At 46.2% G+C, this 25,088-nt stretch overlaps 2 protein-coding genes across 2 annotated transcripts in view; both read right to left on the reverse strand.

The window, feature by feature from the left end:
* TAF2 (TATA-box binding protein associated factor 2) overlaps positions 1–6,117 on the reverse strand; it is a 93,912-nt gene extending 87,795 nt beyond the window's left edge. Inside the window, exons 1-2 of the mRNA XM_068984175.1 lie at positions 6,035–6,117; positions 5,360–5,414 (exon numbers count right to left, since the gene is read on the reverse strand). Coding sequence (XP_068840276.1) covers positions 5,360–5,414; positions 6,035–6,117 — 138 coding nt within the window. The remainder of the gene's footprint in view (positions 1–5,359; positions 5,415–6,034) is intronic.
* A 5,567-nt stretch (positions 6,118–11,684) lies between these two features.
* Positions 11,685–24,771, reverse strand: DSCC1 (DNA replication and sister chromatid cohesion 1). The gene is made up of 9 exons (XM_068983826.1): positions 24,602–24,771; positions 22,105–22,273; positions 19,526–19,660; positions 17,550–17,640; positions 15,327–15,465; positions 14,778–14,830; positions 14,411–14,565; positions 13,130–13,278; positions 11,685–12,061 (listed from the first exon to the last, which is right to left on the reverse strand). The coding sequence occupies exons 1-9, from the start codon at positions 24,769–24,771 to the stop codon at positions 11,953–11,955; spliced, it is 1,170 nt and encodes a 389-aa protein (XP_068839927.1). The 3' UTR covers positions 11,685–11,952.
* Between the last annotated feature and the right edge of the window lie 317 nt (positions 24,772–25,088).

Raw genomic sequence — 25,088 nt, forward strand, 5'->3', positions numbered from 1 at the left:
ACTGCTGAGCTACCTGGGAAGCCCGTACCTCAGTTTCCTCATCTGCAAAACAAGAACAGCAATACTACCTACCTTTTGGTACTATTGTAACTGAGCAATTTAAAACAAGGAAAGCCCTTAAAATCACGCTGGCATCCAGTGAAAGCTTTTGTTATTCTTCGTAGACTCTGCTTCTTCTCCTATGTGCTCACGCCGCACTGAACACCATCCTCTGTTCCTTTCGTTAACATTACCCCTTTCCCTGATGCGCTGGAAGCTCCCACTTTCCCTTTCTGCCTTTCTACCCCATCTCAGCCGCCACGCTGGGCCATGGACGTGGATACAGCTGATCTGGCAGGAACGCTGCTTCTCAGCTGCTGCATTTCCGCTCCTACCATCTTCGCAGCCACTCCGGGACAGCAGTCAAGGTCACACACGGGGAGACACCCCGTCACTGCTCGGCACAGCCCCGACGCAGACGCTTCACACCCGAGTGTCCACAATGCCTGCCCTCCTGCCAGCCCTCCTGCCGACCCCGTGGCCCACTCCTGCTCCTTGGCCTCCTCCAGTCTCTCTCTGAAACCCTCCCTGGCATTTTCAGGGCTGCTGTCCTCCTTGGCCGTCTAAGAGCCTTACCTTGACCCACTCTCCTGTCGACTATCAAGTCTCTCGCCCTCCGGCTACACGCGCCTGTCTCCTCCCCCCGTTTTGAAGAGTCCCTTCCACTCCTCTGCTAGAGGCCCCGCTCTGTAGTGCTCTCAGAAGCCGTGCTCTATTAACTACCTTCTCCTGTAACTACAATCTCTCTTTTCACAGGACTTTCCCCCACGCCTACGAACATGTCAACTCTCTCTTATCTTTCTTTTAAATCTTAACTTCTATGTCACCTCACATAAATTATTTTTTGCCCCTTTCCTGGAGTTAACTATATTTTGGTTCAGAACTGACACTAATCCCTGGAGTCCCAGAACTTTACAACAGTTCACTAGGCAGACTGGAAGTCAGGGTGTGCGTGTGCGTGTGCGTGCATGTGAGAGTGTTGAGGGGATGCGGAGGGGGGTTGTTTTTGCCAGACAGTGCAGCTTATGCTATCTTAGTCCCCTGACCAGGGACTGAACCTGGGCCCTCGGCAGCAACAATGCCGAGTCCTAACCACTAAACTGCTAGGGAATGCCCCAGGCTGGCGACCTCTGGAGGTCAAGTAATAAAGGGGTTTAAGGGGTTCCCACATCTATCTCAGGGTAGGCCTGGTGTTTATTACGCAGTCCAAACATACAGGATACATTTCAGTAACTGGCAAACCTCACAGTCATTCTCTGATCTGAGTGAGGTCTACAGTGGAAGGACTGAGTGGACACCAACGGGCCACCTTTCCCCCTTCAACACAACCGTCAAGACAACCTGGCACCTCTAGGAATGGCAGAGATCAGCGCCCCCAGAGGCGTGGACGACGCCTACTCCCCCTTCACTTAACTCAGCTATCTGGCCAGTGCAAAAGCCAAGTGGGTCTTGCAAAATGATCGTGAACTATCACAAACTTGCCAACCACAACCACGTTTGCAGAAGTCATACTCTGACTGCAGCAAATCAGCACAGCTCCTAGTAGCAAATATTGCCATGAATCATCAAGCAATTTTTTCCCCCCTCAATTCCCATCAGGGAAAAAAAATAGAAGCAGGCTGTCTTCTAGACATGAGAACCCCATCACTATCATCCAGTAACTCTCTCAACTTTCTGCTCAGTCAAAACGAAGTTCAAAAGTCTCCAGACCGCAGGATAGCCCAGAGTGAGTTACACTGGTGTGTTATACCAACAGCACCTCATTATCCTGGTGAGAAAGGAAGAGCAGGTTCCCGACCCGCCTTACTAGAAAACTCGTGGACGGCAGAGGCTGAGAGTTAAATCTCACGGGCATTCAGGGGACTGTCACATCAATACAGCTTCTAAGAGTCCAGTGGTCGGAGGCACGTAAAAATAAACCCAAAGTCAAAGTTACTGCACTTTGCACTTCCCACCAAGAGGGGGAAAAAAAGAAGGCAGGAAAATTGGGAGGCTTCTTTGCATTCAGAAAGCAATCTATACATTCAGGCATATCGCTTACTAGGCAATCATTAGGACTTCTGGAATCATCTCCTGGAAGAGGTCCAGAACAAGACAGAGCTCTGCAGCGGGTCCAGGCTGTGGTCCAAGCGGCCCCACTCGGGCCGTATGACTCAGCGGAGCCAGCAGCACTGGGCTGTGCCCAGCAGACAGGCATGCTGCACTGGCTCTGGCTTTCTCCAGCAGGATGACACTGCACTGCCACTCCGGGGTTTCAGAGCAGACCCGGGACCTCCTCTGCCAGCAACTATCTTTTATGTGCAAAGCAACTGCTGCTTTGCTACGAGACCCTGCAGCAGAGACCGGACACATGACCATGGGCCTTCCAGACACTTCAGGCAGTCTCTGTTAGCCTGAAATGGCCATCATGACCTGAGTGCGTGCAGCAGCTTGGCACTTTTAATGGAAACACTGCCTCCGGACCAGGCCCAAGAAGGCTCCTAAGGCACAAAAAGCAAACAGCATGCGCCACTGACTCAGAACCCAAAGAGACTTGCTCCCGTCGAATCTCCACTTCCCCTCAATCCACACCCATGACCTCATGGAGAGTTCCCCATGTTTAATAACAAGACAAAACACAAGCCTGAATTATGAATAAGTCTGTACAGCATGCTAGCACAGTTGAAAATGGATGGTAACTGCCATCAGAACTCACTGAAGTGTAGTCCTGTAAGAGCGGAAGAAAACCCTACTGTGGGCAGGACGCCAGGAAACAGAACAGGCAGTACGGTGTTTACAGAAGCAGAAATGGACCAAGTCCATGTCTGCAGGGGTCCAGGGGCGGCTGCTAGGTTGGCCAGCTGGCTAGGACTGTGTAAAGAACAAGACTACAAGACTGAAAATAAGAGGGTGATGGGAAAAGGAAGTGTACACATGAATTTCTCAGAGTAGGTATAATATGAAAATATTATCACATAAATGACCAACAGAGGCATCCTCAGAGACTGTGGAAGGGGCCCTCAAAAATCAACTGGCAAGATTATCTATCCAGCAGATGTCCACAGACTTTTTCCCTAGCTACTCTAATACACAAAGATGTCATGGTGGCAAGAACGGAGGCTACACAGGAACCCAACAACGTGCTCTGCCCTCAACAAAGCCTGATCTGGTCACCATCAATGCTGAGTGCCCGCCTCCCCACAGCAGAGGATCAAAATAAGTTTCTAGCAAGGCATCTTCCCAGGAAGGATCAGTTAGTCACTCAGCAGGAAAATGACTACATTAGACAGCTGGTATCGTAGAGGGGAGACAGTAATTTATCCTTATAAAAACACATACTCTAGATTTTCCTTCCCTGTTCATACAATTCACTTCCAAAAAGCCATCCATGTCAACATACTATCCCATACACACTTCCATGTGTATAGAAAAGTGTGGCAGAATTTACACATAAATTTTACATGTAAAATTAATTTTGTCCTCTCATCCAGAAGTGGCCAACATGATCAACTGCTGAAGGCTTAGCTACAGCACCAACTGAGACCTCCAACAGGAGGCCATCCTAAACCAGTGGCCGCTATTGTAACATTAGGTCATCTCTGCACAGCCAAACAGACCTGGGAGCCAAGGGGCAAAAGCGGGAGTGACTATGCTCATTACTGCTTCAAAAAGCCACTGAAAGGATTTTGCTTCCTGTCTTGAAGACTTCAGGTTCGGGGCGTTCAGAAGCCTAGTGGCCAAAGGAGGAACGCATCCACCAGGGCACGGAGCCACGGCTTTATTAAATTGCAAGCTGAGACTAAACCACTTAGGGCTCCTCATGCCACTGAACCAACAGGCACAGAAAGGGGTCACTGTCCTGGCTGAAAGACTAGCAGCAACTGAGATTCTGTTACACAACAGAAGCAAGAATTCCATTTGCAATTCAGGGGGTTGAATGGAAGGCCTCTGAGGTCCTCTTGACAAATAGCCCTAATCAATGGAAAACTGCAACAACCCAAATGAAGTCAAAAGCAGCAAGGATGCAAAATGAAGGTCTATGACAGACCAAAAGAAATGCTGTCAAAAGGAAAGAGAAAAATGGAATAGGTGGAAGAAAGCTGTGTTCATCAACTTTGACCTTGATATCAACTGAAGAAAGCAAAGGCTATAGTCACTAATTTTCACATTCTTTACCCATCTTTCTTCCATTACAGGCGATAGCTAATATTTCAGGTGGGAAGAATGCTGAAACTGCCATTTCTTCACACAAATGGATTACTTCAGGGATCAGCAAACTTTTTCTTAAAGGGCCAGAGACTAAATAGATATTACAGGCCTCACAGTTTCACAGCTATTCCACTTTGCCATTGTAGCTCCAAAGCAGCCTTAGACAGTTTATAAATAAATGGGTGTAGCTGTGTTCAAATAAAACTTTACTTACAAAAGCAGGTAGTTAGCTAATGCCACAACATAACTAATGCTACAATAGCTGATGGGAGTTCCTTAAGCTGGGAACACTGTCATCTAAACAGAAGTGTTGAGAGGATGATCTGGGGGCAAAAGGGGTTAGACTGTTGTAGATATTTTCCTTTTGCCCTTCCTAATCTGCCCTCTAACCCTACTCTCTATCCAAGAAGATGCATTAACTGGGCACTAGCCTCCGGCTGCTGGTCAGGGTGGTCAAATGAGAGGCACAAAGAAGAAATGGAAAACAGAAGAAAAGGGAGCTCTGCAGATTCATAACCCTGGGTCTTAGGCTATCAACGGCGTTTCTAGAACAAATATATCAATCCACATAGATATTTGCATATATATCATATATGGATATATATATGCATATTTATCAACCCATAGGGATATAACAGTCCATACATCTAAACTGGCCAGGGGACGGGGGGTGGGGAGGGGGGCAATTACTAGGTTTCAAACACCTTTATCTAGAACTTTACTACAAAGCAATGCCAGGGAAACAAGGTCAGGCAAAAATTAGAAAAACAAAAGCAGCCTCTGAACAGTCAAGTTAATAAGTCAGTTTGTGTATCAGCCTTAATTTTTTCACAGAAAAAAAAAATCTCACTGTGGACTTATTCTTGTTTCACAGACAAATCTAAAATGTTTGGTAATGTAGACTTTCATATTCCACAACATACTAGGAGAAATAAATTTTTATCAGAAAACAGGAAAAAAGGAAAGGGAGAATTGAGGTGTTGGCCAGTATAGTAGTAAGGCCATGGCTCCTGAAGTCATACACGTTTGAATTCTAATTCGTATCTGTTCTCAAAACCCATGACCCGGAAAGTTTCTAAGTATTGTAAAGCATGCTGTTGTTATCGCTTATAATTGCTGAGAATATACTTACCACGACAGATTTTCTCTGGAAGTTTATGTTGTTGATGCAGACGACCTGATGGGTTGTACATTAAAGAATAAAGAAAATATTTCAATTATTAAATAACGTATAATTCGATCCCAGTGTGAACAAGAACTGTGTTCTAAGCAACTCAAAATCATACTCATCTTTCATGCTAAAACCCTAGAAATTAGCGTAACTTGTTTACTTAAAATTCAGCAACAGCCACGAAAGTAAATTTTTTTGGACTAAAATACAATTTAAGAAAAAGGTACATCAATCTGAAAAGGGCAGTAAATCTGCTGAAATTACATTGTCATTGAAAACATTTTCGCCCTACAAAACTCTGGGCGGCTTCGTTTCCCACTAGGCTTTCCAGGCCCACTAAGTCAGTTTCAAGCGATCAGTGAAACTGATTAATTATAACTAAGGAAAACCAAACCTAGAAGTGTTAGTCGCTCAGCCGTGTCCATTCTGTGACCCCGTGAACTGTAGCCCGCCAGGCTCCTCTGTCCATGGGATGCTCCAGGCAAGAACACTGGAATGGGTAGCCTTTCCCTCCCCCAGGGCATCTTCCCGACCCAGGGATCGAATCTGGGTCTCCCGCACTGCAGGCGGATTCTTAACCGTCTGAGCCACCCGGGAAGCCCCAGAAAAAAGGGAGATAAAGAAAAAAATACTTATAATTTATACGGCCTTGGGCTTTCAAAGCCCTTGTCTCCTTTCTTCCTGTTCATTCTGGCGGGGTCAGAGCCAGTCGGCGGCATCGGGGGCCCCGCGGAGCTCGGCTTCCCGGCCTCCCGGGCGGCGGCGGGGCATCACCGGCCTTGGGCACCCGACGCTCCCCGTTCCCGCACGCTCCCAAAAGTCACGGCCCGCGGCGGGGGCGGCGGGGGCGCCCTGGGCACCACGCCCGGCCCTGCCCGATCCGCCGCGGCCGCCCCTCACACTCGCTCTGGGGACTCGGCTCGTCCGTCGTCTCCGTCGAGCGCCTGTCACGGAGACCCTCCCCACAGAAGCGCCCAAAGACGCCCGCCGGCCGACATCTTTCTCGGCACCCCTGACCCCTGACGTCAGCGGAAGAAGGGCAGTGCTGAGGCGGCAGCCGGAAGTCTTGTGGTCCGTGGGCGGGGCTTAGCGAGCACCCGGTTTTGCGTTTGCCAGTTAATGTGCAGACGGCGGCTGAAAACCGTTGAAGCTGAGGAAACTTAACAGATGTTTTGTGGATGACGCGAGGACAGCAGAACGGAAAGGAGAAACATCAAATTTTAGAGGAATGAAGATGTAGCGCAAACACTGAAAAGCATGGGGACGAGGTTTTCAAAGCGCCAGGGGCCGAGACCTAGGAAACCAGGAGGCGTCCGTCCGGGCACTGTGTAGGAAGAACCCTCAACTCACCGGAGCTGTGACTTCGGCTGGAAAAGACGAGATTACACCTCAGGGACTCTAACTCGAATTCACGTCCTCACTAGGCATTGCTGCCTCGGTATTTATTGAAAAATTAATTAAATAAGTGGATTATACAGATGCAGAAATACTGAAACACCGAACTATTTTGAAGTCATCTGCATTTCATGTGCTTGAGAATAAAACGGTTGTAAATTCCAGTGACAGTTGAATCTTGGTTGTGGATTATTAACTTTATTTTTTTTTAACTTTGGACCAGGTTTAACCCTTCCACCTGTCCTGATGACAGGTTCATTAACTAAAATTAATTTGAACTTTGGTCTAGAGGAAAACATTCTAGGAAAATAAAGATGTAAGATAACTTTATCAAGCATTCCAAAGCCAGAAATTACTTGTCGTTTTTGAGTATTACCTGTGTCAGTAGCCTTCATTATAGGATAAACTATTGTTATTCTTCACAGGGGATTAGTACTGAAAAGGGTGTTCTTGAATTACAGACTTTTTAATACCATTTTGCATGGAAGATGGAGAATATTTAGCAAGATAGATGCAACTGGGTTAAAAAGAGGTCACTGGGTTAAGGAAAGAATGGGAGGCAAATAAGCAGTAAGTAGTACACAGACTTTCATCCCAAAGTGCACATCTGAGGCAGGAGATAGAGGGGCCCCTGGGCTGGGCAGCTGGTGTCTGTCAAGTGGAGAAACACTGAAGCTTTGTTTTCCCCACACTCCAAGGACAAAGCGAGTTGCAGAAGCTGAGCTCTGCTGGAATAGAGATAAGATGACCATTCCTGAGGTCAAGGAAACTTCCTGACCCCTCAGGTCCAAAAAGGCCCCTTGGAGGTAGAAAAGGGAGGCAGGTCACCAATACCCCCAGTAATCTCTGTGGTGGAATCCATCTTTAGCAAAAAGTTGCGCATGGACCTTAGGGAGCTCCCTGGAACAGATCAGATTTGGGGAAAGAAGTAAGAAGATGGGCCAAGGGAAACGAAGACCAGGAACTGTCCTATAGAGTGATTTAAGTCACCTTTATTGTGCTCCCTTGGTATCTCTAATTTTCTTGAAGAGATCTCTAGTCTTTCCCATTCTGTTCTTTTCCTCTATTTCTTTGCATTGATCACTGAAGAAGGCTTTCTTATCTCTTCTCGCTATTCTCTGGAACTCTGCATTCAGATGCTTATATCTTTCCTTTTCTCCTTTGCTTTTCGCCTCTCTTCTTTTCACACCTATGTGTAAGGCCTCCCCAGACAACCATTTTGCTTTTTTGCATTTCTTTTCCATGGGGATGGTCTGGATCCCTGTCTCCTGTACAATGTCATGAACCTCATTCCATAGTTCATCAGGCACTCTATCAGATCTGGGCCCTTAAATCTATTTCTCACTTCCACTGCATAATCATAAGGGATTTGATTTAGGTCATACCTGAATGGTCTAGCGGTTTTCCCTACTTTCTTCAATTTAAGTCTGAATTTGGTATTAAGGAGTTCATGATCTGAGCCACAGTCAGCTCCTGGTCTTGTTTTTGTTGACTGTATAGAGCTTCTCCATCTTTTGCTGCAAAGAATATAATCAATCTGATCTCGGTACTGACCATCTGGTGATGTCCATGTGTAGAGTCTCTCTTGTGTTGTTGGAAGAGGGTGTTTGCTATGACCAGTGCATTTTCTTGGCAAAACTCTATTAGTCTTTGCCCTGCTTCATTCCGCATTCCAAGGCCAAATTTGCCTGTTACTCCAGGTGTTTCTTGACTTTCTACTTTTGCATTGCAGTCCCCTATAATGAAAAGGACATCTTTTTTGGGTGTTATTTCTAAAAGGTCTTGTAGGTCTTCATAAAACCGTTCAACTTCAGCTTCTTCAGCGTTACTGGTTGGGGCATAGAATTGGATAACTGTGATATTGAATGGTTTGCCTTGGAGACGAACAGAGATCATTCTGTCGTTTTTGAGATTGCATCCAAGTGCTGCATGTCGGACTATTTTGTTGACCATGATGGCTACTCCATTTCTTCTGAGGGATTCCTGCCCGCAGTAGTAGATGTAATGGTCATCTCAGGTAAATTCACCCATTCCAGTCCATTTTAGTTCGCGGATTCCTAGAATGTCAACGTTCACTCTTGCCATCTCTTGTTTGACCACTTCCAATTTGCCTTGATTCATGGACCTGACATTCCAGGTTCCTGTGCAATATTGCTCTTTACAGCATCAGACCTTGCTTCTATCACCAGTCACATCCAAAGCTGGGTATTGTTTTTCTTTTGGCTATATCCCTTCATTTTCTCTGGAGTTATTTCTCCACTGATCTCCAGTAGCATATTGGGCACCTACTGGCAGCCTTCTTCAGCGATCAATGCAAAGAAATAGAGGGAAAGAACAGAATGGGAAAGACTAGAGATCTCTTCAAGAAAATTAGAGATACCAAGGGAACATTGCATGCAAAGATGGGCTCGATAAAGGACAGAAATGGTCTGGACCTAACAGAAGCAGAAGATATTCAGAAGAGGTGGCAAAAATACATGGAAGAACTGTACAAAAAAGATCTTCACGACCCACATAATCATGATGGTGTGATCTCTAATCTAGAGCCAGACATCCTGGAATGTGAAGTCAAGTGGGCCTTAGAAAGCATCACTACAAACAAAGCTAGTGGAGGTGATGGAAGTCCAGTTGAACTATTTCAAATCCTGAAAGATGATGCTATGAAAGTGCTGCAGTCAATATGCCAGCAAATTTGGAAAACTCAGCAGTGGCCACAGGACTGGAAAAGGTGTTTTCATTCCAGTGCCAAAGAATGCTCAAACTACCGCACAATTGCACTCATCTCACATGCTAGTAAAGTCATGCTCAAAATTCTCCAAGCCAGGCTTCAGCAATACATGAACTGTGAACTCCCTGATGTTCAAGCTGGTTTTAGAAAAGGCAGAGGAACCAAAGATCAAATTGCCAACATCCACTGGATCATGGAAAAAGCAAGAGAGTTCCAGAAAAACATCTATTTCTGGTTTATTGACTATGCCAAAGCCTTTGACTGTGTGGATCACAATAAACTGTGGAAAATTCTTCAAGAGACGGGAATACCAGACCACCTGACCTGCCTCTTGAGAAATCTGTATGCAGGTCAGGAAGCAACAGTTAGAACTGGACATGGAACAACAGACTGGTTCCAAATAGGAAAAAGAGTACATCAAGGCTGTATATTGTCACCCTGCTTATTTAACATATGCAGAGTACATCATGAGAAACGCTGGACTGGAAGAAGCACAAGCTGGAATCAAGATTGCTGGGAGAAATTTCTATAACCTCAGGTATGCAGATGACACCACCCTTATGGCAGAAAGTAAAGAGGAACTAAAAAGCCTCTTGATGAAAGTGAAAGAGAGTGAAAAAGTTGGCTTAAAGCTCAACATTCAGAAAATGAAGATCATGGCATCCGGTCCCATCACTTCATGGGAAATAGATGGGGAAACAGTGGAAACAGTGTCAGACTTTTATTTTGGGGGGCTCCAAAATCACTGCAGATGGTGACTGCAGCCATGAAATTAACAGACGCTTACTCCTTGGAAGAAAAGTTATGACCAACCTAGACAGCATATTCAAAAGCAGACATTACTTTGCTAAGGACCATCTAGTCAAGGCTATGGTTTTTCCAGTGGTCATGTATGGATGTGAGAGTTGGACTGTGAAGAAAGCTGAGCGCGGGAAGAATTGATGCTTTTGAACTGTGGTGTTGGAGAAGACTCTTGAGAGTCCCTTGGACTGCAAGGAGATCCAACCAGTCCATTCTGAAGGAGATCAGCCCAGGGATTTCTTTGGAAGGAATGATGCTAAAGCTGAAACTCCAGTACTTTGGCCACCTCATGTGAAGAGTTGACTCATTGGAAAAGACTCTGATGCTGGGAGGGATTGGGGGCAGGAGGAGAAGGGGACGACCGAGGATGAGATGGCTGGATGGCATCACAGACTCGATGGACGTGAGTCTGAGTGAACTCCGGGAGTTGGTGATGGACAGGGAGGGCTGGCGTGCTGCGATTCATGGGGTCGCAGAGTCGGACACGACTGAGCGACTGGACTGAACTGAACTGAACTTACTGAGCTCCTCCTCATTAGGGAGGACGGCCACACCCTTTCTTTCCTGGTGTGTATTTCTGCCTTTTTCTGTCTTAAACTGTTTCTCTGTGCTCCCCCACTTGTTATGCTATATCTCTGAAGATAAACTGTACCTGTGTTTACAGTTTTTGCCTTCTCAAAACACTTTTGTTTTCAAAGGAGGAAAGAGCTTTACTTCTTGCCTCTAGCTCCTGGTGCTTCCCTCAAGGCTGAAACAATAAAGAATCTACTTGCAATGCTGGAGACCTGGGTTCAATCCCTGGGTTGGGAAGATCTAGAGAAGGAAATGGCAACCGACTCCAGTGTTTCACCTGGAGAATCCCATGGACTGAGGAGCCTGGAGGGGCTACAGTCCATGGGTTTGAAGAGTTGGATACGACTAAGCGCCTAACACTTTCAATTTCACTTTCTAGCCCCTGGTGGTGGACTGGCAGCTAGGATTCTCAGTTTTTTATCCAGGCTTCCCAGATTTGATTCCTGGGCAGGGAACTAAGATCTCTCTTCAGGACCACTCACTGTTTCTTTCTGAAATCATATCTACAGGAGCCAGGCAAACAGGAGCCATTATCAAGCCCATTTCATCAATACAAACAACAACTTTAAACAGTTGATAGCATCATGTGATTTCCTGTTTTGGTGGAAGGTCAAAAGTAGACGGGAACTCACTTGGGAAATGATATTTAAGTAAATAAATAATTCTCTTCTAGAAAATATTGCTATTTAGTTCTCTGAAAACTTTCAAATTTATTAGTGACTAGAATGTCAAATCCTAATTAAATAATGCAATTTTCAATATAAAAAACCAAACCTGTTACTCTATAAATGAACTCATATAGACCACCGAGATATACTAAATATAGAAAATAGCACTTTTGTCCTTGTTCACACTGTGTACATGAAACAAACATATCCTGAAAGACATAAAATATCCTATCACTTTTAAGAAAAAAGAGCAATAGTTTTAAAATACTGAAGATGAGGAGAAAAGGCCTCACAGCATTCAGTTTTTCAAAGTCTGCAATACAAATACATAAAAAAACACTTTCTTATATCCAGCAACTTTAGTCCCAAAGAAAAAACTGTTGTTCTTTTTAAGAAATGGGTCTTCTTGAGTTATAAACTTTGACACCATTTTGCATTGAAGATCGAGCATATTTTGTGAGCAGCGCACCAACGGTTTGCTTCTCTCCGCACAAATCTCTGTGGGAACAATAAAAAAAATTAATGAACAAAATAAACAAAAAAATGAACATCATAAATAGTCTAGGGAACATAACATGATATTCACAGCACTAGTTCTTTCTCTCTCTCTCCCCTAAGTCCACCTTTCCAACAAACATAAGGGTATGTATTTGTGGGAGAGATAAGAGTGGAGAGAGGCTACGAAGCCATAGCTGAACTAGATACATCACACGTATGTATCATCTCCAACCTTCAAGGTGAGAGTATGAGTCGTGTATTATTCAACCCCATGTGAGATATGAGACAACGGAGGCTGGGTAAAGAGAAGAGAGAGGCCCCAAGAGATATGGGACACAGGCAGGAAGTGGTAGGGTTTGTTAGTGGATTCTGGGAGAAGGAAATGGCAACCCACTCCAGTACTCTTGCCTGGAGAATCCTGTGGACAGAGGAGCCTGGTGGGCTGCCATCCATGGAGTCGCACAGAGTCGGACACGACTGAAGCGACTTAGCATGCATGCATGCGTTGGAGAAGGAACTGGCAACCCACTCCAGTATTCTTGCTTGGAGAATCCCAGGGACGGGGGAGCCTGGCGGGCTGCCGTCCATGGGGTCGCACAGAGTCAGACACGACTGAAGCGACTTGGCAGCAGCAGCAGCAGCAGTGGATTTGGGGTCAGTCTTACAAGTAGTGACTTCAGGGTGAACTTGTTCTTATGAATTCTGACTTCTCCCAAAATGTTAAACTTCTCCCAAAATGCTAAGGCAGCAGGAAAAAAGAAGGTGGCCATCAGAGAGGGGTGGTTGCCTTACAGTCACAGAAGGGTACACAGCAGACTGTTCCTCTGAGTTGCAGTTTGCAAGAAGAGCAGAGAAGTGATTCTAGACACAGCAGAGAGGAAGAGAGAAGACACATCCCCCACCAGCCAGATCAGTACTTATGGAGAACGGGAAGAGGAGAGCCAGCCAGGAGTTGAGAGTGCTGGGAAGGAAGCAGGCATCAGGAAGACTCAAAACACAAAGCGGAAACCCTCTGCTCCCCGTTAGAAAAGAACAACCCTCAAAATCCGTTTGTAATAAAGTACGTACTGAATATATGGAGCAATATCTTCTTCTGTCCACTTCTCTCTCAGAGAGAACAGACTACTGAACCGTTCCTGATCCCCCTCAGGCAAGTCTTCCACTTTCAGCAGAAATATGATTTCTGGTCTTGACTGTCTATCTACCAAGGCCAAACCCTGTAAGAAATGAGAAAAAGGAGAGCTCAAGCAATGGTTTAATGTTAAAAAAAAAAAAGTGACTCATTCTCTTACCTTATGTTGAGCTTAGCCTGAGGTATTTAAAACCTCAGCATCACGGAGCTGAGGAGCTTACAATAGCCTTTTTCATAAAGAGCGCCTCTGAGCAGTCACTTCCCTTCCCTTCTCGAATCTGGCTTTTACCACCACCAGTTTAGTGAAAAGGCTCTGGTTCTAAAGCTCACTGTGAGCTGTCGTTACCAAGCCCATGGGCCCTTTATTGGATTCATCTCACTAGCCCCCTTTACTTCGCCAGTATTGATCACCTCTTCTTCAAGCCTGCATCACGATTTCATGCCTTTTCTCCTGAACTGATGTAATTCCCTGGGCCCCTGGACCAGCCCTCTAACTGTTTTGCTGTCACTGGCCTGGGTAAGCTCCTCTAAACCTGTGACTCCCTCCACCACTTACTTACTTGCTAATGACTAATATTTGAACTTCACCCCAAATCCTTCATACAAGCACCAGACCTCTTTAGCTGAACTTATATATGAACTCATTGTGTCTGCTGCCCAAACTTGCTCTAAGTCCCAGTATCCCAGGAAACCTAGGAAGTGAAAGTCTCAGTCATGTCCGACTCTGCGACGCCATGGACTATACAGTCCGTGGGATTCTCCAGGCCAGAATCCTGGCGTGCGTAGCCATTCCCTTCTCCAGGGGATCTTCCCGAGCCAGGGATCGAACCCAGGTCTCCCGCATTGCAGGCGGATTCTGTACCAGCTGAGCCACCAGGGAGGCCCAAGGGAAACCTACGCATCAACCTAACTGTAAATGGGCCCAAGCGATCTTACCGGTGACGAATGTTCTAAAACTAGACTGTGGGGGCTGGAAACCCATTAAATGTACTACAAATCCTTTACAAACAGGCAACTGTGATATGTAAATTATACTTCAATTAAGTGGGGTTTGTGGGTTTTTTGTTTTGTTTTTTTAAAGGATTTTTGTGATGGATTGAATGTAGAGTGCACCCTCAAGGTAGGAAAATAAATCATCTCCAACTTCAGTTCCAATACAGGCTTCATCTCACCTCGTAACCTGCTGAGTTATGGAGGTAATCACGTCACCACCTTACCTGAAGCTGATCAAGCCTCGTTGTCATTCCTTCGGGAACACTCTGTTGCCATACCTCCTGAAACTCAGCGAGGTTGAATTTCACTGAGTTCTGAAGTAGCATCTGTGCTGTGGCTCTGCATATCTTATCTGCACTCAGTTCAAAATAAACTTCGCCTAAGGAAAGGGCAGCAGATGGTGCCACACAGTCTTCTGAATTATACCACCGTCCGCTTTCCCTCAGCGCAAATTCACAGAAGGAAGTACACGCAACTCGTCTCCCATCCCCCCATGGAGATCTTAGTTTTAACAGGAAGACACTTCAAAGGCAGGCCAAGTTTAACGCACCACGAGTTAAAACACCCGTTAAAATATCCTCCCAATCTTACCTTCCTCTGTGTATTTCTTTCCATAACATCTAAGACAGTGTTCAATCATTTCCCTGAAAAGTTTTAAACACTTGTTTGAAAAGTTTTCACAATTTTATGCATTAGCTTTCAAACACTATTGCTAACTATAAACTAAGATATAAATTTGAAATACTGGGACTCCCCTGGAGCACAGGTTTGATTCCTGGTCAGGGAACTAAGATCCCACAGGCTATGTGGTGCAGCCAAGAAACTTTAAAAAATAAAAACTAAAATATACTGGAAAGCTACGATGTGCCAGGCCCCATGTTAAATATTTTTATACAAATCATGTGAGCATACATTTATTATAAAATAACATATTTAATTATTTCTTTATATTTTTAATGGCAGGAAAAAAAGATGACATTTATTCTCCTCAGTGACCAAAATTCCCAAGTCCTTTTTAGTTGTATATTTTTCAGATTTCTATACGATATTAAAATATAGTCTACGCCCTGAGTTTAGTCCTACCCTGGATAATAATTTTCTTTCCCTTAAAATCTGGACGGATGGGGAATAAATACTTACTCTGGTTCCAATGGTCCAAGTTCCTGAAGGCACGTATTCAAAGGAACTTTGCTAAAAGACCAAGATTCAGAATCCACAAGCTGAGTTATATGATTCAGAAGTTTCATCTCATAATCAAATTCGAGAATCCTCCAATAACCTATAAATTCCCAAAGTTACATTTACTAAAGAACATTCATTTTAAACAAATTTAATGTAAACAAATGAATTGACTGATAGGACTCATACAGTAGCAGTATACTCTTGCCCACTGCAAAAAAGAGACATGATAAGTCTTAACTTTCTTTATAAACAATGCTTCTGTTTCAGCTTCTCTCCCAATCATTGCAAACTGTGTCAAGGGAGGTCAGGTGGTTTTTAAAGAGTACTTTGCACATAACCAACATTTTGACTTTTTTTCCAAGTGCTTTAATCCTCAATTATCTCATAATAATCTTGTTGTTCTAAATGGAAATGGGAAACCGGTAGCTGGTCCAGTCGTTTTCTTAGAGGGTCACACAAAGGAGCTCAGGTCGCGGGCCGGATACTCCACACAGTGACCTCTGCAGCAGGGCACTGTCGTGGTTACGCCCTCCCACCAGCCACCTTTGAGAGCCGTTCTCGTGCTCATGAAGAAGTCTATTCAAGGACTATCCTGGTGGTCCAGTTGTCAGGAATATGCCGTGCAATGCAGGGGATGTGGGCTGGATCACCAGTCAGGGAACTAAGATCCCGCATGCCGAGAAGCAACTAAGCCTGCACCCCATGAGCGTGCCCGTGGGCGCCAAGTGCTGAGGCCCGAGCAGCACAGCTGGAAAATCACTGCACCACAGCGGAGGGCCCGTAAGATGCAGTGAAGACCCACACACCGCAAGCAACTAAGGTGCCAGGCAGCCAAATGAAAGAGTAAATATGTTTTAAAAAAGAAGTCTAGTTCATTCACGAGATAACTGACTCAGGTACGACGCGGACCAGCAGCAAAACAAAGGCTGGGTGTCCAGATATATATTCCCAATCCTGTGAAAGATGATGAAATGCCATCTTATAACCAAAGGCACTGCCACCATCTCTGGAGAAACAAATCAAGTGCACACCCATCATTTCCATGGGAGAATGTTCCTATTCTGAGTAAAAGCAACGTTAAAACATGGGAGCGTGTGATGCAAACTGAAAAAGAAAAGTAGGAAAAAATCTAGGCGTACCCCCCCACCATGCACACACCAAAATATTTTCCATTCCCATGCCATAAACAAAACATGCAGAGGGCTGCATTAAATCCATGCTCCTATTCTTCACCTTAATATTCATGGTATCCCTATACCATAGCAATTAGAAACAGGCCTCCACAATTAAAAACTCAAGGAACCACAACAAAGAAGTTAGTGCTTCCAGTTAGTTCTAAAGTCATGTGCAGCTGCTTTGCTCAGCAGAATTGACCACAGAAGCTAATCTTGCTTGGAAGACTGTGAGTAAATTGAAAAGGGCATCCACCAAACCATGCCAATTTCCTCCTTCCTAACACATGGGTGCAGAACTAAGCTGCTTCTCTGGGTAAGTTTGAGAGGGCTGAGAAATGCACACAAACGGCTACTCAAATGTTAATGTAGGCCCAGATGCGGCAGGTGGGGAGGGCAGGGGTTGGGAGGAAGCTCCCACTCCACCACTCCGGACCAGAAGTCAAAAAACCCTGAAGAAGATTCTGCTGGGCTACTCCGTCAATCTCTCGCTGCTACTGCTTTTACACAGGTTTATTATATAAACTACTTCACACTCATTCAGAAGCATGTTGAGTGATCACAAGAATAAACAGAGCTTCCCAGCAGTTTGGAAATTCAATGAGTTAATTCTGAACCAGGAGTTCGAGTCCCTGGTTTGATGCCTCCTGTCACTATCTCGCCATGGGGCCCTGGACCACTCTGTTTCCCTTCCCAGGCCTTGGTTTCCTCACCTATTGAAGTCAAGGAAGGGAACAGATTCCTGATATCTGAGACCTTTCCTGATCAAATGAGGTGCTTCTATTACCATGTACTCCAAAGGAAAAGGCCTGTAAGGAGTGAGTCAAGTCACTGGTCAGAGACTGACATCCTTGTTAGAGGTGATCACATGCAGTCTCTACCCCACCCCCCAAAACACAAACATCGTCATCTCTGAGGCCAGAAGAGGACGCAATAAACAGAGGGGATGCACAAAGCCTCTCTCGCAGATGATGCCCAGTCCCGCCACTACTGATAACAGTGACGCTACCTCCAATCTCACAGGCGTTGAGAACTTGTAACTGGGTCATTATCTCTTCCTCACTTGCCTGAATTTGATCAAGCAAATCTTCAGTCGTATACTGAAACAAACAAAAAAACGCATTTTAGGACGAAGAAATTTTTTCAGACTTATTGAATTTTGTGGGAATAAATACATAGGGACAGATAAGGCAATATTTATAGCTTAATTTTTTTAGTTAATGTGTAATGATAACTAGACAAAATCAGAGAATATCTTAGAAGAAAACAAAGCAAATCTTTGTGATGCTGAATGTGGAATCGTTTCAGATAAGATGCTGAAATCACAAGCAATAAAATGGAAACACATCACGCGGACGCCATCAAAACGGGAACCTCTGTCCTGTTACTTGCCACAATTTGTTTAAAAAGCCAAGAAAGTGAAATGATACCTCATAAAATAGAAGAAAACATTTGCAAACTCGATCTGTCAAAGAGCTTGTGTTTAGACTACATAAAAAACTCTCCAACAATTTATTAATACAGTAATCCAACTGAAAATTGGCAAAGGGGTTTCTGTACAAACATTCTATATAAAGCCCATATAGAGTGACCACAGGACCCATAAATTTCACTCGTGTGTGTGTGTACATCTCCAAGAAAAATTAAAACACAGGTTCACCAGACACTTGTACATGAATGTTCACAGCAGTGTTATTCACAATTAGCAAGTAATCAACAACAATCAAAAAGCAGAAGCTACCAAAATGCTCATCAGCTAATGAATGGACGCATGAAATACGGCACACCCATAAGACAGGGCACCGTTCAGCAACGAACAGGGACGGATGGACCCTGAAAACAGCATGCTAGGTCAGAGACTCCTGCCAGAAGAGGCCACTCATCTGATTCTATTCATACAGAATGCCCACAAGCAGCCTAGAGCTGAGGGGAGAGAGAGAGAGAAAGGCGGGAGTGAGAGGTCAGGACTGAGGGGAGAGAGAGAAAGGTGGGAGTGAGAGGTCAGGGCTGAGGGGAGAGAGAGAAAGGTGGGAGTGAGAGGTCAGGGCTGCGGGGGAGAGAGAGAGAGAAGGCGGGAGTGAGAGGTCAGGGCTGAGGGGAGAGAGAGAGAGAGAAAGGCGGGAGTGAGAGGTCAGGGCTGCGGGGGAGAGAGAGAGAGAGAAAGGCGGGAGTGGGAGGTCAGGGCTGCGGGGGAGAGAGAGAGAGAAGGCGGGAGTGAGAGGTCAGGGCTGCGGGGGAGAGAGAGAAAGGTGGGAGTGAGAGGTCAGGGCTGAGGGGAGAGAGAGAGAGAGAAGGCGGGAGTGAGAGGTCAGGGCTGAGGGGAGAGAGAGAAAGGTGGGAGTGAGAGGTCAGGGCTGAGGGGAGAGAGAGAGAGAGAAAGGCGGGAGTGAGAGGTCAGGGCTGAGGGGAGAGAGAGAAAGGTGGGAGTGAGAGGTCAGGGCTGAGGGGAGAGAGTGGGGGAGAGAGAGAGAGAGAAAGGCGGGAGTGAGAGGTCAGGGCTGAGGGGAGAGAGAGAGAGAGAAGGCCGGAGTGAGAGGTCAGGGCTGAGGGGAGAGAGAAAGGCGGGACTGAGAGGGAACAGCTGAGGGGCACAGTTTCCGTGGAGGGGTGATAAAAATATTCCAAACTTCATCAAGCTGATGATCACACAACTCTGTGAATGTACTGAAAACTGCTGAATTACACACTTTAAAATAAGCAAATTGCTTGGTATATGAAGCAGATCTCAATAAGGCAGTGACAAAGAAAAACGATCTACCAGTTGAACTTCTAATACAAATACGGTGGGAGGCAGCAGGGGGACAGAAGACATGAGATCGACAAAATATTGATAAACGGCCAACAGAGAGAACACGAGTCTTTCTGCTTTGGGGTGTATTTGAAAGTTTCATAATATGAACTTTAAAAAGAATGTCACCATTAAAGAATGCCACTATAGCTCTATTTTTTAAATCCCAATTAAAAAAATGAAAATAATAGTCTTACTTTTAAGTGACTGGAATCCTTTTCCTTTTCACTGTCAGGCCCTTCATAGGTATTTTCCATCAAAAGTTTCTTTAACTTCTTTAGTTTAGGTCTACATCTTCTTAATTCCCAGTAGTTGTTAGAAAAACCAAAGATCTACAGATTACAAATACATCATGATCTTTTAGGGCCCATTCTAAAAGAAAACTTTACGTAAAATTTCATCCAACACATCTGTCCTCCATTAGAAGCAAGAAAAGGGAGCCAAGGCATTCTGCTTTCTGCCGGGAAGGTGCTCATCCAGCCATCTGCTTGAGATGGCTCCCCATCTGCAGGTCACATCTGTTTAAATCTCAGTCAAGAAGACACTGCCAACATAATGAGAATGCATAATTAAGCTTCCACTGTCATCGTTGTTCAGTGGCTAAGTCACATCCAACTCTTTGCAACCTCATGGACTGCAGCACGCCAGGCTTCCCTGTCCTTCATTATCTCCCGAAGTTTGCTCAAACTCATGTCCATTGAGTTGGTGATGCCATCCAACCATCTATTCCTGTTGCCCCCTCCTCCTGCCTTCCACATCTCACGTGTATTCTGGAAACTTTAAGGAGTGTGCCCAGAAAAAAATGACCAGCAAGGTGACATTCTGGAAACCAGGGAGAAACCACAGAGAAAGAAGGTATTTAGGCGGAAAAACTTAACGTAAAGAAGAGGCATCATCACAGTCTTCAAATCGTGCACAGATGCTACAGGGAAGAGGCAGCAGTCTTGCCCTGTGTTGCTTATGACGCTAACATTAAGCAGATGTGAAAAAAGAAAGACTTCTATTCAATGCAAGAGCTTCTACTAGGTAGAACAGCAACTAATTCCTTACTGGACTTGAGAAATACTTAGAGGCCTGTCACTCAAATCAGGTGACAGTGGCTAAATGGCGGGTAAATTGCTGCTATCCTTCTCTTCAATCTCCAGGATTTGCCCAATCAACATCAGCACTTAGTAGGCACTCAATAACTGTTTCACATGAAAGAAATGGAGAAAGGCCGAAACGGATTCTCTCTGGGATACACTGCAGCTTTAAGGCGGAAGGTCAGGGGGCGCGTCCACTCTCAAACCAGTAGAAGCCCTGACAGAGGAGACAAGGCCCAGGGCCTGGTGGAGAGCCGGGAGTCTAAGCGAAGCTCAAGGACCAAAACAGAAAGACTACTGAGCTCATGCGCAGCTCACAAAGGGGCTGGACCCAACACACAGATGCTGGGGTGCGCTTTTGTGTTGAGGGAGAAAAGGAAGTTTAGTATGGACTTTTAATTCATTGCCAACATTGAAAAATAAGGAGATTTTGCCCCCTAAAACCTAAATTTTAAGCTTCACTTGGACAAAAGAAATCAGAAGGTCTATGGATTTGTCTACACAATGCTGGGCTGCTTTCCCACAAGGCCAAGAAGCACCTACCTACCTGCCTGAGGCCTGTGCACCCCAATCTGTCACAGACCCCCATTCCCTATCACCCCCGAGCCTGGGCACCCACTGCCATTTATCAATGCCAGCCTGCTCTGCTCAGGTGCATTCCTGACCGAGCCTTTTTAAGCACCTGAAGTACAACCCAAAGATTCTGAAACTCTGGCTAGCAGATCTCTGTTACGTTTTACTCGGTCCCAGAACACAGAACTCGGGTAAGAAGAGCTCAAAGGTACTCACGGATGTTTATATCCTCTCCAAAACACCCACAAGACAGGTACACGATGAAAAAAATCACATCTTTTCCAAAAGGATCAAAGTCAAAATTTCTAGCTCATCGCAATCAAAGACGTAACTACAAAAATCAGAGTACAATATTTACTGGCAGCTCCTCTGTTCTAGCAACATCATATGAGCCACTCAGGCGTCCCAGTATTTTCCTAGTTCTATTCCAATTCTCTTTTTAGGAAGTGGTTGGTTTGAAGTTACTCTAATAGCATTAAGGTGCTTTGACTGTATATGTGTAACTATTGAGCCAGGATAGAAACTTCTGTTTGGTATCTGCCATCAACAGTCTCCAAAGTAATTAAGAATTTGTTACACATGGCTATGGATAGAGATGAACTAAACCAACTTCAAAGGTGAGAAACACACTTCCCTCAAAGACATATTTTTTCATTTCCCTACATCACCTAATGCACTAGCTATAGTTTGAGGGAATCACCTTTCAAAACCTATCCACAGCAAAACTCCCTGAAAATAGGTAAAACTTTTAGAATGAGTCACCTCATAGTAAATTTTCTATATTACAGAAAATGCTCAGTTTATCTGGGACTTAAACATCACATTGGGAAAATAAAAACAACTTTACATGACTCCAAACAAATGAAAATAATGCTGAGAAATTTCCAGCTGCATCAGAGACAATTTCAGATTCTCTGTGATTATGCATTTCACACCTCCAGTTTTGTCTCTTCTTTTTTTTTGGCCTCAAGCATGGGAGATCTTAGTTCTCCAACCAGGAAGCGAACCCGCGGCACCTGCACTGGAGCACAGTCTTAACCACCAGGGAAGGTTCACACCTTGAGTTTTCAGTTAAAGGCATGTTGTCTTTTTCAAGCAAGTCAGGAAACAGAAGACAGTACCTCAGTGTGAATGATGTCACAGTGTGTTTCTTCCATCTTCAGCTGCTCTGGAATTTTACAACCGGGAATAAAAAGCAACATATTGGAAGTGTCTGCTACTTTCAAGTCGTATGTTTTGTCTTCACTGCACAGAACGGCCTGCTCATCCTTATCACCACGAATCACTAGACTGCAGGAAAACAGGAAAAGAAAATACATGGTCTACTGAGACACCAATGGCCAGCCTCATTACACACAGCTCCAAAACCCTCCAGGTTTCTAGAATTTACAACGAAGTCTTGAGGCTATGTCTGGCCCCTCCTCTCACAGCCTCCTCCCCACCCCCACAATAATGGGCTCCACAGGGCAAGGACTGGACCAACTGACTAAGGAAAAATAACTCCATACAGGCCAAAAAAAAAAAACCAAAGAGGCCAAATGTTACCACATGGCATCTTTGTGTAAACCGCTGGGAAGAGTGTCTGTAACCTGCAGTCAAGATGTCACAACTTTCTAAAATCGCTAAAGCCAATACTTTTCAAACTTTTGAGTATGCATGTCAGGGAACCCTGTTAAAAAGCAGGTCAGGATGCAACTCATCTGGGATGGGATGTAAGATTCTGCATTACTAATAAGCTCCCTGACGAGGACTATGCTGCTGGCCGTGGCACCCACCCAAGTGGGCCTTCCTGTTTTGGCCCGAGCAACCCCTCACCATCAAACGAACACATCCTGGCCTAACCATCAAAGAAACTGGGACCTTGAGAAAAGAAGGCCGCAGTGCTGAAAGAAACACGTGCAATGGGTATGTTTCCAAACTAAACGATGTCTCTAACAAGCGGTCACAGGTGGAGAAAAGCAAGAAGGAAGAGGGGAAGGTCAAAAGTGAGACGGGGAAGAAGAAAAATGAGTGACGCAGATACTGGAGATGACAGAAACGGAGCTGACTCTAGCCGTCTTCCTCGCCTACGTTTAATCCTCCTGAAACCAACTCACTTCTTTTAAATAAGTGATAAAAAACCGGAACTGAAAGACTGATTTTTTTTTTTTTAGAAAAACTAATCCTTCATTTAAGTGAAAATATGGGGTTTGGGGTTTTTTTTTTTTTTAAGCTTTCTGGTGCTAACAACATTCAATAGTCCCAAGTACCTACTCTTAACATGTATGTCCACACTGCACCATCTCTGCTTTCCAATATTTTGTTTGAAACAACCCCTTCCCTCATCCCCCCCCCCAAAAATGTAACACACCTTTCCATTCTGGTTTTTGCCAGCTAGATTAACTATAACTGGACAAAGCAGGTGCTCACACCTGAAGTCTCTTCTCAAAGTCCTGCCAACTCAGCTGAGATGAAAACCCACAGTGATGCTTCTGCCTCAGTTCCCTGAGAGATCCTTCACTGCTAGCATCTGAAGACTAGCCTATGACTATAATAAAGTTCGATGAGTAAAGTAAGAAAAGTGAAACCCTAAAGGCAGCATAATTTAAAAAGAAAACAAATGTATTTATTTAGTGGCACCAGGTCTTACCCGCGGCATGTGGGATCTAGCTCCCTGATCAGGGATCGAACCCCAGTCCCCTGCCTTGGAAGCACAGAGTCTTAGCCACTGGACCCCCAGGGAAGTCCCCCAATTTTTAAAAGCTTACAAGATAACAAAGGTGAAAGTCACTCTAGTTGTGTCCGACCCTTCTAGACTCCATGGCCTGTAGCCCACCAGGCTCCTCTGTCCATGGGGTTCTCCAGGCAAGAGTACTGGAGTGCCCTCCTCCAGATCTTCCCAGCCCGGTCTCCTGCATTGCAGGCCGACTCTTTACCACCTGAGCCACAACTATATAATAAAATACAGGCGCCAGCGGAACAGCAGTGCAGAAGAGAGTTAAACAAGAACGCCTAACTCCTCTTTTTCTGGGACTGCACAAAGTTGAGACAGAGAATGGACTTTTCCTGTATGTTTTTTAACCCATGGTCTTGCAGCAAATGTGTAGCGGACCTAGAATTAGAAAACAGCTTCAGATTCTCAGTAGTGACCCCAAGCAAGTTTTTTTTTTTTTTTAAGGGCCTTCCACAATTACCTAATCTGTTAAAAAAAAAAAAAAAAAGTTTTAAACTTCCCCCAAAGTCCTGGCTACAACCTGGGTAAAATAAACCTAAGAAGAAGGCGAGAGGAACTCCGTAAATGTTGACACTACCGCCGGGCGTCACCGTAACACGCCGGCGCTCGGCCTGGGCGCGCGGTTCGGGAACACCCCTCGACTTCCGCGGAGCCGCTTCCGGACTCGCGCCCGCCCGCGGGGCTGCGAGGTCAGCGCGGCGGGGCCGCCCGCTGGGCGGGCCGGCCGCCCCGCTGGTCCCGGGCGAGGGGGCGCGCGGGCTCCTCTCTGGACTCCCCGCCCGCAGCCTCCGGCGCAGAGCGGGCTCCTCTCTGCGCGGCCCCCGTCCCCTCTGCACCCCCTGGCGTCCCCCGACCTGCGCCCCCCGTCCCCCGGTCCTCTCTGCACCGCCCCCGTGTCCCCCCACCTGTGCCCCGCCTGCAGCCGCCCGCACAGCGCGGGTTCCAGCTCCAGCAGGCACACGTCGCCGGCGGCCGCGGGCCCGAAGCGCAGGCAGTGCGCGGCGGGCAGCAGCTCGGCCGCGTCCAGCTTGGCGGTCTGCAGTGTCGCGTCCACCTCGGCGCGGGTCCTCTCCATCGCCGCCGGCAGCCGGGGGGCGACAGAGCCGAGCCCCGACGCGGGAAACGGCGCGGGAGAAGCGCGGCCTCTGCGGGCGGGGCCAGGGGCGGGGCTGGGCGGGCGGGCGGGGCCAGGGGCGGGGCTGGGCGGGCGGGCGGGGCCAGGGGCGGGGCCGGGCGGGCGGGCGGGGCCAGGGGCGGGGCTGGGCGGGCGGGCGGGGCCAGGGGCGGGGCTGGGCGGGCGGGCGGGGCTGGGCGGGCGGGCGGGGCTGGGCGGGCGGGCGGGGCCAGGGGCGGGGCTGGGCGGGCGGGCGGGGCCAGGGGCGGGGCGGGAGG

Source organism: Capricornis sumatraensis, chromosome 11 (genome assembly GCF_032405125.1).
Source record: "Capricornis sumatraensis isolate serow.1 chromosome 11, serow.2, whole genome shotgun sequence".
NCBI classification, from domain to species: Eukaryota; Metazoa; Chordata; class Mammalia; order Artiodactyla; family Bovidae; genus Capricornis; species Capricornis sumatraensis.